Source organism: Nicotiana sylvestris, chromosome 9, assembly GCF_000393655.2.
Source record: "Nicotiana sylvestris chromosome 9, ASM39365v2, whole genome shotgun sequence".
Classification (NCBI taxonomy): domain Eukaryota; kingdom Viridiplantae; phylum Streptophyta; class Magnoliopsida; order Solanales; family Solanaceae; genus Nicotiana; species Nicotiana sylvestris.
This window is the reverse complement of record NC_091065.1, coordinates 125,452,878-125,470,182: the sequence shown is the minus strand read 5'-3', so window position 1 is coordinate 125,470,182 and position 17,305 is coordinate 125,452,878. Positions and strand designations below refer to the sequence as shown.

The window sequence follows — 17,305 nt, the reverse complement described above, 5'->3', positions numbered from 1 at the left end:
GTCTGTTAGCTTCATTCCGAAAAGTGTTGAGTTTGTAATAGTTTGTTTTAGTAATGAAAATTGAAAATTTCAAAAATTTTACATCCACCCGTTATTTTACATTTATTTTCATGAACTACGCTTGGTCTGATTCGTGTGGGGTCACGATACGTAGGCAATACGTATAGGATTCGACCGTAATCGTAAAAAAAAAAAAGAAAGAGAGAAAAGAGCGGAAAAACAAAAGAGAAATGAGCGGGAACACAAAAGAGAAAGAAACAAAAGAAAGAGAAGAGCACAAGAAAGGGATGAGGTGAGGAAATTTGAAAGAAGGGTAAAAAGAAACGAGGAACGAAGTGCTGGGATGACGCATGCATAATAGAAATGATTAATTGTATAAGTGCATTCATGCCAATGTGCGGTTGCTAAATCTGTTAAAACTTAATTGCTAACAAAGTGGTTGTCCAAATGTGTGAGTACAGGCAGGTGGTTAGTTGATTGGCAATTCTGGCAACTCACCCGTACAACACCCGGTCGAAAGATCAAGTAAAAATGATAGGGCAGGATTCGGAAATCAGCATCGTAGACCCTTCTAATGTAGTTGAGGTAACAGATGTGGGTGCTATGAAAGAAGAGATGAGGAAATTAAAAGCACAAATGGCTGAAATGCATCGGGCATGGTCTTAGGGACATCCGGCACCACTATATCCTGCTAATCCATCTTACATCCCACCCCTGGCTCAAGCTCAGGAGCCTACCACTCCCCATGCATCTTCAGCCTTCCCCTATCACGCCCAGGGTTATGGTACCACTTCATACGCTCCCCCAGCTCCACCCCCCAAACAGAACCCTTCCCCACCCATGGTTCCTGTCTTTGTGGCACGTCCCCTAGCCCCATTACATAGATCGTCCAGTGAGCCGCTATTCCAAGCTCACGACACCCAATATTACCCTCCCGAACCCACTTTCAAAGCGCCTGAGCCATATACCTATTCTCCCCATTTTGAAATCCCGGGAGAGGTTGAGAAACTGGTTAAAAATACAGAACATGAGGAAGTGATTCGTAAAGTCAAAAGCTTGGAGCAATCCTTCAGGAACATGCATGGTTTAGGTAACCAAGTCAGCGTCACATACAAAGATTTGTGCCCTTTCCCTGATGTTCAGTTGCCTGCGAGGTTTAAAATGCCGAAGTTTGACTTGTATGAGGGGCACGGTGACCCAGTAGCCCATATGTGTGGTTTTTGTAGCAAAATGAGAGGTGCTGGGGGGAAGGATGAATTGTTGATAGCATATTTCGGTCAAAGCCTGAGCGGGTCAGTGCTAGAATGGTACACGAGATAGGACCCCGGCCGATGGTATACATGGGATGATTTGGCACAAGCATTCATTGGCCATTTTCAATATAACCTTGAGATAGTCCCCGACCGTTTATCATTGTTGAAACTGGAAAAGAAGCCAGGGGAAAGTTTTAGAGAGTTTGGTTTTCACTGGAGGGAACAAGCTGCAAGGGTTGATCCTCCAATAAGGGAGAGTGAGATGGTAGATTACTTCTTGCAAACATTGGAACCTACCTATTTTGGTCATCTAGTGACATCTGTCGGAAAGTCGTTTAATGAAGTGGTAAATATGGGAGCCATGATTGAAGAAGGATTGAAATCTAACAAGATCTTGAGCTACTCGGCATTGAAAGCAACCACCCAGGCCATCCAAAGCGGTACTGGTGGTGTGCTCGGAAAGAAGAAGAAGGAAGAAGTTGCTACGGTTGAAGCTAGTGCTTGGTCCAGGACCAATAACCCTCCACTCTACTATAACCAACCCAGACCCCAACACCCAAACTACCAATATACCCCATATGGCCCACTACAACACTACTATCCACCACCAGAACCACATTTTTCTATCCACCATGCCCAGACCTACACTCAGCCCCCGGTGCACTCGCAATGGCATGCACCGAATCCCCAAAACACACATCCACCCCCACAAAACACCTATCCACCTCCCAGGGAAAACAGACCAGGAACCAGCTTCCGCCCAAACTAAGCTTTTAGAAGTGAGAAGGCCCCACACAGAAAAACGTTTACTCCGCTGGGAGAATCTTACACTGCTCTCTTCCATAGATTGAAACAGTTGGGAATGTTGACCCCGATTGAATCCAAAGCACTAAACCCCCTTCCCAGAAACCTGGACCATTCTGTTAGCTGCGAGTATTGCTCAGGAATGCCGGGGCATGATACTGAAAAATGTTGGAAGTTGAAAAACGCGATACAAGAGCTCATTAATAATCGCCGTATTGAAGTACAGGCTCCAGAGGCCCCGAACATCAATCAAAATCCGTTACCAGCGCATTATGAGGCCAACATGATCGAACTGATATATAAGGGGGCAGAGCCTAAAAATCCTTCGTAGGTGGTTATGGTGATTTGTTCTATGGAAGCCAAAGAAAAGACAGTGAGTGCAAGGCCAGTGGTTCAGTTAAAAGCAATAAAAGACAAGCCAGTGTTGGTAATAGGAAAGGGACCATTTGTGGCTGCAAAAAACCGGAGCCAGTCAAGATAGTGGTACCAGGGTCATCATCTGCACCCTTGGTGGTTGTGAAAGGGGCCTACGTAGAACCGGTTGTCATAAAACCGGTAGTCCAATTACCCATGGTTGATAACAAAGCCGTACCGTGGAGATATGACAAGGTAGTGGTGACATACAAAGGAAGGGAAATTGAGGAAGAGAGTTGTGAAGCATAAGGACTAACTCGGTCGGGACGTTGTTTTGCTCCCGAAGAGTTGAGAAAGGCTAAGGGCGCTAAAGACAATCCAGTGCCAGTCAAAAAAGCTATGACGGAAGAAGAGGCAGAAGAGTTTCTGAAAAAGATGAAAGTGCAAGATTATTCCATTGTTGAACAACTAAGAAAAACACCAGCCCAAATCTCGTTGTTGTCGTTATTGATTCACTCTGACGAACATTGCCGAGTTTTGATGAAGATATTGAATGAGGCTCATATGCCCGACAAAATTTCAGTGAACCATCTGGAGACAATTGCCAACAAGATCTTTGAAGTGAACAGGGTAGCATTTTCTGATGATGAATTGCCTGTGGAAGGCACAGAACACAACAAAGCTCTCTATTTGACAGTCAAGTATGAAGGTTCAATGGTTACTCGGGCACTGATCGATAACGGGTCGAGTGCTAATATTTGCACGTTGTCCACATTGAACAAGTTGAAGATCGATGATGATAGAATCCGCAAAAATAGCATTTGTGTTCGAGGGTTCGACGGAGGGGGAACAAACATAGTAGGGGATATTGTACTCGAATTGACTATTGGCCCAGTCGAGTTCACTATGGAATTTCAGGTGTTGGATGCTGCATTATCCTACAATCTTTTAATGGTTCGACCATGGATCCACGCGGCCAAAGCCGTGCTTTCCATGCTGCACCAAATGGTCAAGTTCGAGTGGGACAGACAAGAAATTGTGTTTTATGGGGAAGATCCCACATGCGCCATGAATGATGCCATTGTGCCCTTTATAGAAACTGAAGATGATAAGGGACCATGGGTTTATCAGGTCTACGACACGGTCCCAGTGAGCAGAGTGCCCGAGGGTAAAAGCATGCTGTGTCCCAGGGTGGCAGCTGCGACTGTCATGGTAGTATCAGAAATGCCGAGTAACGGGTTCGTGCCAGGGAAAGGTCTGGGGGATGAACTTCAGGGCATTATTCAACCTGTTTCCCTGCCCAAAAATCTGGACACCTTCGGATTAGGGTTCAAACCAACAGCGGCAGATGTTAGAAGGGCCCATAAATTGAAAAAGAAAGCTTGGGTTCTTCCCAAACCAATTCCACGATTGTCCAGGTCCTTCGTCAGGCTAGGTAGCAAGAAACAGTCATTGGCAAAGGTGTCAGGTTCATTGATTGGGGCAGAGGGGAATTTGGATAAGGTGTTCGAGAGAGTATTTGCTGAAGTAAACATGGTTGAGGCCAGGGAAGGGTCAAGCGGAGCAGATATACAGTACATCGGACCACATGCTAACATCAACAATTGGGAAGCTACTCCTCTTCCAATTCAGAGGGAGTCGTGGTAGTGGGTTTTGTTTTCCTTTTGTCACATGGATTATTCCAGGGTTTGTAATCCAGTTGCTATGTTCCGTCCGTTTGGATGAGTTAAAACTTTGTTACCTTTACATTCAATGAAATGCAATTTTCTTTGTTCCTAATTTTGTTTCCATTTTTCTTTTTGTACAGTTATTTTTATGCTGATATCAATGATATAACATGCATGAGAAATCTTCGGCCCAGTTTTAAAAGCCAATCTAGCTCGGAAGTAATAATACAAGAAATCGAGTGTGATGATGGGGTGGATTGTAACAACGATGAAGCTTATGAGGAAATTAGTAAAGAATTAAGTCATTTTGAAGAAAAACCCAAACCTAACCTAAATGACACAGAAGCAGTTAATCTAGGGGACCAAGACAATGTGCGGGAAACTAAAGTAAGTGTTCATCTGGAGCCACAACTCAAGGAGGAGATAATTAAAGTATTGCATGAGTACAAAGATGTTTTTGCATGGTCATATGATGATATGCCAGGTCTAAGCACCGATTTAGAGATTATTTTAAAAAATGTGATGAATATGGCCTTAGAGAAAGAAAGGTTTCTAAAGCTTGCCCGACTAGATGGAATTGTATGTACGAAAGTTTAGTAGTTGCATATGAATATAGAAACCCAATTAATGCAACTTTTAATGCTCGGGTAGGTGGTGAGGATGATGATGAAATGCTTACTACTCAAGATTGGACGAATGTTAAAATTCTTATAGATTTTTAGAACATTTTCAAATTGCTACAAATGCATTTTCTGGGCAATATTATCCTACTATTTCAAACTGTTTAGTTTATATTGCAGCACTATGTGATTTGTTTGTTGAATTTTCGGAGGGTGGGGAAATTTATCAACTTGCTATAAATGAAATGAAAGAAAAGTTTAAAAAATATTTTTTCCCTATCCCTCCTATTTATGGTGTTGCTGCAATGTTAAATCCTACAATGAAATTAGGAGGTCCTCATTTTTTGTACTCAAATATTTATAAGGCTTTAGATCTTTCAAATGAGGAATTTGCTACACTTGCAGATGCAAAAGCCTCAATTAAAATTAATGCTCAAATAATTTATAATGATTATCAACTTGCCTTAGAGCATGCTAGGCCAAATGTTCCAACCCCTACTTCGTCTAGTTCACAATCGTCTAAAAGAGCTGCGGACTTAAAAGCACTTAAATCCTGGACGGAGTTCAGGGGTTCTCAAGGTGATAATTATGATGAAACTTCACATCTAAATGAGCTTCAAGTTTATTTGTCATAGGGACTTGAAAAGGAGAATCCAGACGACACTTTTAATCTTTTGGAATGGTGGAAGGCAAGGGAAAAACATTTTCCGGTTCTTGCAAGGATGACTCGGGATATTTTATCTATTCAAGCTTCAACTGTTGCATCAGAGAGCATTTTCAGTCAAGCAAGACTTCAAATAGGTGATCATAGAGCGTCTATGAGGGAGAGCTTGGAAAAATCTGTACTGTTCAGAGATTGGATCCGCTCGGAAAGAAGAAACTTTGGAATTGCGGAATCACAACCGGCGATAAATGAAGCTTATGAAGAAATGATGGCGGAACTTGCGGAGGATGCTGCTTCGCCCGGAAGTGGTGATGAACAAGCTTCTTTTCCACCACCACCAACGCAACCTCCTCCGAACCTTGAAGGATTTATGAGATTTGTTAGAGATACAATGTAGATTATGGTGTAACTTGTACTTTGACACATCTTCTTTTAGTTTTTTCCCTTTTAATGGTGGTATTAGTACCTTGTTGTGCTCATTCCATTGGGGGGAGGAAGACTAAGAAAGATATGCCATTTTTGGTAATAAAAATTATAAGACATGCCCTTGAATATCTTTTTGCAATATTTTTTTGTCTTTAACTTGCAATTATTTATAAGCTATAATATATATACATAACATACAATATATACTACAAGAAAATATATAAGGGAATATATATACATAACATACAATATATACTACAAGAAAATATATAAGGGAATATATATACATAACATACAATATATACTACAAGAAAATATATAAGGGAATATATATACATAACATAACATACTATATATATATATATATATATATATATATATATATATATATATATATATACACACACACACACACTACAAAACATTATAAGAAATTATATTTGGAAATATATATACATAACATACTATATATAGTATACTATACCATCTACACCAGGATCAGGGTAGGCGGGCGGTAGTCCGCACGGCCATCCAGATCTAGCTGTTTCAGTACCTTTGAAGGTTTGCGGTAGTCCGTGCGACCAGTAAAGATTCGAAATATACGGGAATTTTATTATAGTTTTAATGACTGTATGGAAGGATCTATCCTTTTACCCAAGCAAGGGGCCTGTCTAGGTCCGATACATACTCTTATTGAGCCCATGTGTCTAGCAGTTCTAACTGTGAAAGGGATAGCCCTTTTGACAACTTCAGCGGGCTTTAATGTCACAGCTGGCTAGACGTAGCCACTAAGGCAAAGCCAATAAGAGTAGTACCAGAGTCGACTGTACCACAATCTTGGAACCAAGCCAAGAAACTATATTAAAATTCCTTTATATTTTGAAAGAGTCTGGATTCTTCATGGTTAATATGCAAGAGAAATTAGTTTTTCAACATAGATATGAATCCGTTTAGATGGACATAGTCACGGTTGGGGAGAGAAACTAAGTATATATAATACTATATAATAAAATAAAATAAATACCTTTAAGGCCGAGAAGCAAGGCCCTGAAGATGGACTGAACTTCAAAACTTTTATTAATCTTCAACTGATTTACAAAACTAATAAGCTAAAAGCTTTACAAGAAGGAGAGAGTTTAGAGAGAGAGGGGGTTCTCACGACCTGCCTCTTCAAATGAAGAGGTCCTCTATTTAAAGAAGAAAAAAAAACATAAAGGATCTTTAAATAGTAGATTGGGTCCCACATCTGGGTCCCTATACAGTTTTTCTACCATTGGGAATAGCGTATCTGGGTCCCTTATACAGTGTTTCTACTGTTGGAAACAGTGTATCTACTGTTGTGTGGGGTCTTCGGCGGCTTTAGTTAAAGTCTTCTTTTGTCTAAATCGTTCATTTGTTGGAGGAAATTTTCCATCTTTTCTCTCTCTTTGTCAGATAATATTATTTCTGGCTGCATCGGCTGTGAATCTTCTTCTGCGATATCATCGCCACTTGTCTCACTGTGCATTGATGTGTCTGATCTTTCACATTGATTCAAAGTTTGAAGTAAATTTCTTTTTACTTCTTCCAGATATTTATTTACTAATTCAGTTTTATCTCCGTCTTGAATAGAGATTCTTCGAGCAATATGTTTGACGGAGCTGTCATCAAATATTTTCTTCTGTGGAGTGGACGAGTATACTTGGATTTGTGTTTTAATAGAATCCAATAATTCTTGTCCATATAACATTTTTGTTTTGAGATCATTCTTCATCAATTTGTCCCAAAAATTATTGTAAAATACCCTGTATAAGCAAGAGATTTGTTCCTCCGTAAAACCTAATTCAGGAGTCCATTTATGAATCCATGTGATAGAGAATTCAATAAAGAAACAAATTTGATCAATTTTTTCTAGGCAACAGATATGATCTGCGTGATATAACTCGGTTAGGAATGGTGAAATTTTTGCCCATTCTTTGTATAACTTAAGGAATGGCTCAGGCAGGATTTTCGTTGTGGGACCGTGGTATGACCACCAATTTAAGAACCAGTTGGGGATAGGTCCTGTAAATATTTTTGCACATACTTTAATAAACCAAGTATGTTTATGCCTCTCATTGTTATAATAAAGTACTCTATCAAATGCTTGGATATAATCCCAATAAGTAAAATTCATGGGTGATTTATTAAGGCTTATCTGCCTTTCTTTTATTGTTGAAATCCCCCATTCTTCAACATATATAATCTATTTGATAATGATTTTTGAGAAGTTATAAACGTTCTCATTTGTGTTATAACCCGAAAAGTGCTGGAATTCTGCACTACCTGTACTGATTAGAATAGTCTCATAATAAGTGCGGGTTTTATATGATTCACCGGGGTAGTATAATCTATTAATCAGATATCTCTGGAATATCTTCCATGGTTCATCTTTTTGCTGAATCTCAGAGTTTTCTAGGAGAAATATTATTTCTTTCTTTGGTAATTTTTCGTAAGACTTAATATCATCATTGTCTTCTTCTCTAGCGATTGAAGCAAATGTATTACTTTGCTTTTTGGAAGCCAAATATGCCTGTAGATGACCATATAATGGATCATCTTCTGGAATATCATCCAGATGTATAGACGGACCTGATGAAGAATCTCCTTTATGAAAAATCTTTGAGTTTATTAAACTCCTTTTTCCTGCTTGTATCACTGGAGAATTTGATGAGGATCCGTATGATGAACCTTGAGAATATGATCTACTAGGGGAAGATCTTCCCCTACCTCTGCCTCTGGTGGCCCATGAAGGGTCCATTCTGCACAAATAACAAGTCAATTTAGAAGTAATAATCCAGCATATCATCCCTAATAATTTTAGTATAGGTATGAATTCCTAACAATTTCATCATGATTATGATTTTCAATCAGGTTATCAACGATATCTTCAATTATCAAATCAATTATGAGACTTTGTAGATCTCGATTTAATCTAACCACTTTCAGGATAGTAATTAACAATTCTTCCTCTAAAAAAGTTGTATAAAAATTCATAATTAATCAAGGTATTCTCGGGAAAGAAATCCGGAAGGGAATTATCAATTCCTTTTTTGTATTGAATTTCAAAATCAAAAGGCGCCAGTTGAGCTTGCCATCTAGCAAATATTAATTTAGATGTATCATGTTTGAAATCTTTGTCAAACATATATTTAACAGATTGAGCATCAGTTTTTATTAAAAACTTTTGATTATATAAATCGTCTTGAAATTTTAAAACACATTTAACAATAGTCAACATTTCATGAGCCACAGTAGCATATTTCTTCTGGGCTTCGGTCCATTTACCAGAGTGAAATCTTATCAGGTATTCACTCTTATTGTTGGGATTCACTTGTTTTAAAATCCCACCGTAGCCAATGTTAGACGCATCAGTCTCAATAATTTTTTACCATGTAGGATTAGCAAGAGTTAAGCAAGGTAAAGACTTAACACGCTGTTTAATATTTTTGACAAACGTAGTATGCTGGTCAGTCCAAGGCTTCTTATGATCCTTTTTCAGTCTGTCGTATAGAGGGGCTAGATCACGAGATAAACTTTTGTAGAAAGGAGATATATAATTCAAACTTCCCAAAAATCTTTGTAATTGAGTCCTGTCAGTAATAACATCAGGAAATTTTGAGGCAAAATCAATCGATCTTTGTATCGGGGTAATTTTTCCTTGGCAAATATTATGACCTAAAAATCGAACATTTGTTTGGAATAGACTCATTTTTGGTTTAGAAATTACTAAACCATTTTGTATTACAATTTTCTTAAAAATATCAAGATGCTTAATATGCATCTCTAATGTTTTAGAAAATACTAATATGTCGTCAATATAAACGATGATAAAATCTAGATAAGGGTTAAAAATATCATTCATAATTTTCTGAAATTCAGAAGGGGCATTTTTTAAACCAAATGGCATGACATTCCATTCATATTGCCCAAATGGAACATTAAAAGCAGTTCTATAAGTATGCTCCTTAAAAATTTGAATTTGCCAATATCCAGATTTTAAATCGAATTTTGAAAATATATTGGCGTCATATAATCTAGATAGCAAGTCCCTTTTATTGGGGATAGGATATCTAATCCATTTTAGATGTTTATTCAATGGTTTATAATTTATAACTAATCTAGGAATACCACGTTCCTTTTCTGCAGCATTATTAACATAAAAGGCAGAACATGACCAAGGAGATTTTGAGGGTTTTATCAAACCCTTTTGTAACAAGCTGTCAATCTCGTTTTTGCAGAATTCGACCAATTCAGCATTCATCTGGCAAGGTCGAGACTTAGTAGGGATATCATCTTCGGAGAAGTTTTCTTCATAAGGAAGAGTTACAATATGCCTTTTTCGATTCCAAAAGGCACTAGGGTGATCGGTGCAGACATCAACAACCATTTGTTCAGCAATCAATTTAATCTTTTGCTGAACCTTAGCAGATTGTAAAGTATCGAATATATTCATGCTTAATATTTCTGATTGTAATGAATTAACATGCATTTATTTCATATTAATCAAGGCGTTAATATCTCTAGTTACGGGATCTGTAACAAAAGAATAACTTATCTTTCTATCTTGATAAGTAGCAGAAAAACCCTATGCATCTATGTTATTAAAAGGGTAAATAGCACTAATAAAAGGGGTTCCGAGTATAATCGGAGGGTATAACTGGTTTTTTACCAAAAAGAAGAAATGAGGAATACAAACTCTATTTTGGCAAATACGAGTATTTGGTAATTTATACTCTATATATAAAGCATGACCAGAAGCAGATTTGACCAAATGAGTGGTCTTTTGAAAATATTTAGTAGGAACAGACCCTCTTGAATACAACTTACATTTGCTCCACTATCAATCATTGCTACATCAGTTAGAGAGAAAGTATTATCAATCAAGATAGTACATTTAATGTACCACTTATGAGCCGTAACAACCTGCATCATTCCTAAAAACATATCAGAATTTTCATTAATCGAATCAATCTGATCAGAAATTTCTTTTCCCTTTTCACTTGACGATTCGGAAATTCCTTTAGCCGAAAAATCAGTTGGAAAATCAGTTAGAGAATTATTTTTCTCAATTTGAGTAATCCGGTGATCACAATTCATTTGATTTTGTTTAAGAGACTTAATATCTTTTTTCAAATTCTCAATTTCGATTTTCAAATCATCAAAAGAAGCATCTCTGCTAGGTGTACTGGACTTATGAAGTCATTTATTAATTTCAGACAAAAAATAAGGCGCAAAATGTTCAAATTCGTTCTTATATTTTTCAAAAGGTTTTGAACTACTAGAACTAGAACTTGTAGCTAGATTAATAATTTTTTCACGAAGTTTTTCATCGGTAACTTCCTTTAAAAGTTCTATTACATTTTCAGATGTAATAGTTTTCATATTTAAATCATGAAATTGTGATTGCAATTTATAAATTTCGTCATCATCACAAGTACAAATATCACCTTTGCAAGCAGTGCAAGAAGTATCAACATTTTTATCACTATCAGATAAATCAATTAAATCAACTTCATCTTCAGATTCAGTTTTAGAGTAATAGTCAGATTCTGATCCTGAAGTGTATAACAAGCCATAAACCTTATCGCGTAACTCATCATCTAGTTCCAAGGTTTTCAACATTTGAAGCTTGCAATTTGGAGAAATATGACCAAACTTTCCACACTTATAACACTTAATATCAGCGAGATCTCTCTTTGATCTATTCTTCGTAAATCGAGTAGATTTTCGATGCGCTTTTCTAGTATCACGCTCTTCCTTAGACCTATATCTAGACCTCTTTTTCTTATACGGGCTATCCGGGTTAGGATACCTATGATATCTGTTTTTCTTCTTCTTCCTACTTTGAGTAGAGGTTCCGGGTAAACCGAACTGGGTACAAAAGTCACCTAATTGGGATTTCTCTTTAAGCTTATCAATCTTAAGCTGTCTAGAAAGCTTTAGCTCATTACACAAGTTTAATCCTTCTTGTGTACACACTCCTATAAGTTTACCATAGGTATAATTACCATACTGAATTTCACCGTAACTACCCCTTAATACTTTCCTTACCCTTTCAGCAAATAAGGAAGGGAGGCCGTCTATAAACTTAGCTTTCCAATGCTCATATTTATTCTCGGGTAGTTCCATAACCCTACTCATAAAAGTATCTTTATACCATCTAAATTCACTAAGGGTCTTACATCTAAGCCCATTAAGTAAGGTTCTGATGGTCTCATGATTTGAGGTAAATCTACCATTGAAATGCTCTAAAATTGTAAGGATAAGGGTATACACTGCATCTTCTCTACCCTTAACTAGAGCCATACCTATATTATCAACACCTTCGTCTACGGCTGTAGCATTAATAACGAAAGCCTTTTCTTCAACAGATAAATAATTATCCCACCAGCCACGAAGTTGGCCAGTAAAGCCTGCAATAATCATTTTGCAAATAGTTCTATCCGTATTTTTAACACTTTTGCAGATAGTCGAATACATAAGCATTCTATGTACGAGAATGGTTAATTGTCTATCAGTTAAACCATCAAGATTCCATTCATAAATTTCGGAACCGCTATAAGACGTATTAGTCTGATTCCAATCGCGTTCCTCAATCAACACATCTTGAGGAGTAGGACGGGGATAATAATAAGTTTGCATCCTTGGTTTGTCAGCATACCTACTATTGGGTTTAACTATACCTTTGAGTTTATTAAACTCTGACCATGTCTCAGTTTTATAATCAGAAACGGTCTCAATTCTATCAGCAAACTTTTTAGATAAATCAATTGGTCTAACATTCAAACCAGAAAGCTTTTTATCGAGGAGTTGTGCTAAGTCATCAAGAGATTTAAATTTAAAATCCTGAATCTCAGGAGGTCTTTGAATATGAGTAAGAATAGCTTGATCAACTGTTTTACTACCTGAAGTGGAGGCAATATCAGTTGGTCCTTTCTTAGTACTCATTTCTTTTATTAAAATAGTCAAATCATCAAGTTTTTTATCAAGAGAACCGATATGTTCTCCTAAAATCTTTACATATAAACCCAAATAATTGTTTTGAGAGATCAATTTATTAATTTCTGCGATACTAATAGCTGCAATGTTATCATCAATAAATTTTTGAAAGGCAGTGAATGTAATACCAGTATTATTAGGTAAAATAAAGGGGGCCTGAGGAGGATAAATGGCTTTAGTAATATTACCACTCCCATCTTTATAAGATCTTTCTAGTACCTTTATAAAAAGAGGCAAAAAAATTGTTATAAACCAAGGAACAAAATACATAATTTGATTATGCAAAGCACAAGTTTCATAAAATTCTTGAGAAATACTATTCAAATCATCTTTGCTATAAGCATCAAAAAATCACGTTTTAAACTGGCTCCATTTATCACTAAAAAATTCCTTTTGAATATATTTTCGTGCCCGAGAACCGGGGCTAAAATCAATTTGGTGTGGAATCATTAAGTACTATTGGGGTCGAAATCCATCTCGGATACAGAAGGAATATCCTTATCTGAAATATTGTCATTGTCCTGAACAATATTTGTTTGAGGGTTAACTTTAACCATTTCAACCCTTTCGACAGGCTTATTACTAATTTACTAGTAATAGTGTGTAAAGAGGCTGCACGATTGCGAGCTGGACCGTAGACTTGTTCAACAGGAGAAATATGTTGAATAGCAAGTAGAAGTCTATGATTAGAAAACGAATGTCTATTATAAATAGTAGACTTATCATCAAATTGAATACAAATCCTACCATCCGGATTTTGAGTAACATGCGAAAATTCAGTATTCGACAAGTCGTTAGTAATCTGACTTGGGGATATAACCGAATTTAAAGTCCAAGTAGTTGGGAAATTAATTTCTTCCCACCTAATAGGTCTCCTAGTGGTGACCTTGGACCTTGCAAAGTTGGTTTCTACCAGTATGGTCTGATCTGATGTATCATATAACTTACATCTAGGATTCAAAGTAGATAATAATTTAAAATAAATCCTATAAGACAGACATATAAGTTCAGAACCAGGCACATAATTATAACCATGCGTTTTCACATTTAAAGTCAAGGCATCAAGAATATTAACATCAGAAAGAGATAGTTGCAGATTGGGTTGAGTATTAAAATATACTGGACCATAGGCCACAGTAGATTCAATCGAACCCATCAGAGACTGTCTGAAGTTCAGATTTCTAGCATCTCTAAGAGCTGCTAAAAAGGTCTCTGGTAATCCTTTAAGGGTTAACGGTTTAAACACAATTTGAACCATACCAATATGCATATAATGATAATGATGTTTATATAAATCTATATCGTGTTTGTTTAACAAACGAATAGTCTGTTCAGACGAATTTAATGCTAAAGACTGTTCAGTCGTTTTTATCAATTGTTTAGAAGAAAGTTTATCAAACCAACCATAATCATAAATGGTTTTTATAGAAACTTTAGGAATTGTCCATTTATTTAATAAATCAAGGTTTTGAGGTATATCTACCTCTTCAAGTCTAGTACTTTTAGTACTTGTTTCTCCCAGATCCATTCCAAAAGCTTCATATCTATGTTGAATCTTTCATATCTATTACACAATTACCATGAAAATTCCTAGGCTCTGATACCATTTTACACCAGGATCTAGGTAGGCGGGCGGTAGTCCGCACGGCCATCCAGATCTAGCTGCTTTAGTACACTTTTAAAGGTTAATTTCTCGCAATCTCTCAATCTCCAATTTCAAGACTTCAAGTCTCAATCTTAATTTTCAAGTTACATCATGCCTCGTTCGGTGCGCTTATTTGTTTCGCACTACTATGAAGTGCTTGAAGAAAATGAAGAAGGCCAAATATTAAAGTGCAAGAACTGTGGAAGAGTCTTAAATTTTCGTTCAGGATGTACCACAGGCATTTTAAGGAGGCATATAACGTATTGTGTTGATGGTATTTATCCGCAAATTCGTCTTTAAGATTTTTCAACAATTTGTGTTATTTTAAAATTATTAGACGTATTTATGCTTCATGTTGTACTTTCTTATGCATGACAATTTAGTTTTACTATTGTTTTGTTATTTTACTTTTTCGTCAAGCACTTTAATAATTAGATTTCTACATATATACTACATATATATTTTTTATATTGCCATGATATGGTTTACAAGAAATTGCCTTAAACAAAAAAAATTAAAAAAAAAGCCCGGAAATAAAAAAGCCCGTTAGGCTCGCTAAGCCCACGAGCCCGACCCGTTTAGCCCAGGACCATATGGGCTTAGGCCCGTCACGGGCTGGTTCCACCCGTTAAGCCCACGAAGCCCAGGACCGTGAGGCCCGGGACCGCCAGAGCCTAGGCCCGTTAAGCCCGGCTCGTTTGGCCCATTTAGGCCCGGGCCCGGCCCAGAATACAGCATTAGGTAGAAGTGGCCACACCTTTCACAGTGACAGTAGCAACCACGCCTCCTTTCAGGTCTAAGGCTATACCTTGGGATTATGTTGCCGAAGCTAGGCGAAAGGGAAAAGCAAAGAGGGAAGAATCTAGTGCCGCACAGGGAATGACCAGAATTAGGAGGATCTATACACCCAAAAATTTGGGAGGATCAAGCAAGGGGGCTATTATTAAACAACCTGTCATTGAAACTGGACCGGACGATCTTTGGAGGAAAGTACAGGCGAGGGAATACTTTGTCGTAGATCATTTACACAAGACCCCCGACCAGATATCCATCTTGCACTATTGCAAAATTCAGAGGCGCATAAGAATGCTCTGATGAAGGTGTTAAATGAAGCTTATGTGCCCAACAATATCACAAGTGGATAAATAGCCAACATGGTAGGGCAAGTGCTAGAGAGTCATAAGATCACCTTCCACGAGGATGAATTACTGCATGAAGGGTTAAGTCACAACCGGGAACTACATATCACGGTAGAGTTCGAAGATAAATTCAATGCCAGGGTCCTAATAGATGGGGGTTCAAGACTCAACATTTGTCCATTGACTACTCTGAAAAGATTGGGCAAAGATTTCCATGAAATACGGGCAAGAAGTATGAACGTAAAAGCATTTGATGGGTCTCAAAGGGCCACAATTAGGGAGATTAACCTTTGTCTGCAGATGGGACCAACTTGGTTTGATGTTGAGTTCAAAGTACTAGACATATCAGCTATATACAATCTTCTATTGGGTAGACCGTGGATACATGCCGCTGGGGCCGTGGCTTCCATGCTACACCAGGCCATGAAGTTTGAAAGGAACCATCAGGAGGTAATCATTCACGGAGATGGAAGTAATCCTATTTACACCAGTCAAACTATCCCGGTTATCGAGAATAGAAGAAGGCTGGGTGGAGAAACTTATCACCAAATTGAACATGTCAACGCAATTGAGAAGGACAAGTGGTGGAGTAACAAAATAGAAAGCATACTGGCATGGTCTGGGTATGAACTTGGCAAAGGACTTGGGAAGGATCTCTAGGGCATTACCAAGCCGATACAGTTGAAACATCATGGAACAACTTTCGGGTAAGGATATCCATACACCTGACAAGAGTATGATGATTGGTCGCCTCCATGGCGTGGTCCTTATTACCCTCTCAAGAAGCCAGTATCACACTTAAGTCAGACTTTTCACCAGGCCGATACGATATGGGGATCTGCAGAGGAAGAAGCTTTGGCTGGGTTGAGAAACTTGTTCCTAGAAGAGGAGAATATGGATTGCAATGTGATAATTGAGGAGGAGGAGGAAGAAGGCATCACCATTCAGACTGTGGAGAAGGGAGTTGTTCTAAAGAATTGGACTGCCACACCATCCTGGGCCCGCCGAGTCCCTAGGTAGCTTGACATTTAGCCCAATTTATTTTTTATAGCCATGCTGGCATTTCAGATGTTTTCAGAAATTTTGTTTTAAAGATGCATTTTGTTTAAAATAATTGCTCGAGTCACCGACTTGTTTAGGATATTTTCAAACTTGATCAATGCATTGTCCACTGCCAAATATACACATACTGATTGACAATTGTGCCAAACATGAACTCCAATCCTTTGTAGATTGCTTCACGAGTTATCACCAGATCTGGATGGATGAAGAAGGTGCAGAGAAAACAGCTTTCATTACACCGTGGGGAGCGTATTGGTACAAGATAATGCCATTTGGTCTAAAGAATGCTGAGACTACTTACATGAGAGCCATGCAACCATATTCCATGATATGATACACAAGGAAATAGAGGCGTATGTTGACGATGTCATCATCAAATCCAAGAGGGTAGCGGATCACATAGCAAACTTGAGAAAGTTCTTTGACAGGTTAAGGAGGTACAATCTAAAACTGAACCCCACAAAATGTGCATTCGGGGTTCCTACAGGAAAGTTGTTGGGATTCATTGTCAACCACCGAGGAATCGAGTTGGACGCGTCCAAAGTTAAGGCTATCTACGAGTTACCACCACCAAAGAGCAAAAAGGACGTGACGAGCTTCCTAGGACGCCTCAACTACATCAACCGCTTCATAGCACAGTCCACGGTAATA

At 37.9% G+C, this 17,305-nt stretch overlaps 1 protein-coding gene across 1 annotated transcript; it reads right to left on the bottom strand.

The window, feature by feature from the left end:
- Positions 1-9,929: 9,929 nt before the first annotated feature.
- LOC138878180 (uncharacterized) lies at positions 9,930-16,974 on the bottom strand (the record flags this gene model as incomplete). Its single annotated transcript, XM_070157846.1, has 6 exons — positions 16,956-16,974; positions 16,783-16,849; positions 12,364-12,671; positions 11,364-12,222; positions 10,815-10,955; positions 9,930-10,143 (listed from the first exon to the last, which is right to left on the bottom strand). Coding segments are annotated over exons 1-6 (1,608 nt in total), but the record flags the coding sequence as incomplete, so codon positions are not given.
- Positions 16,975-17,305: the final 331 nt, after the last annotated feature.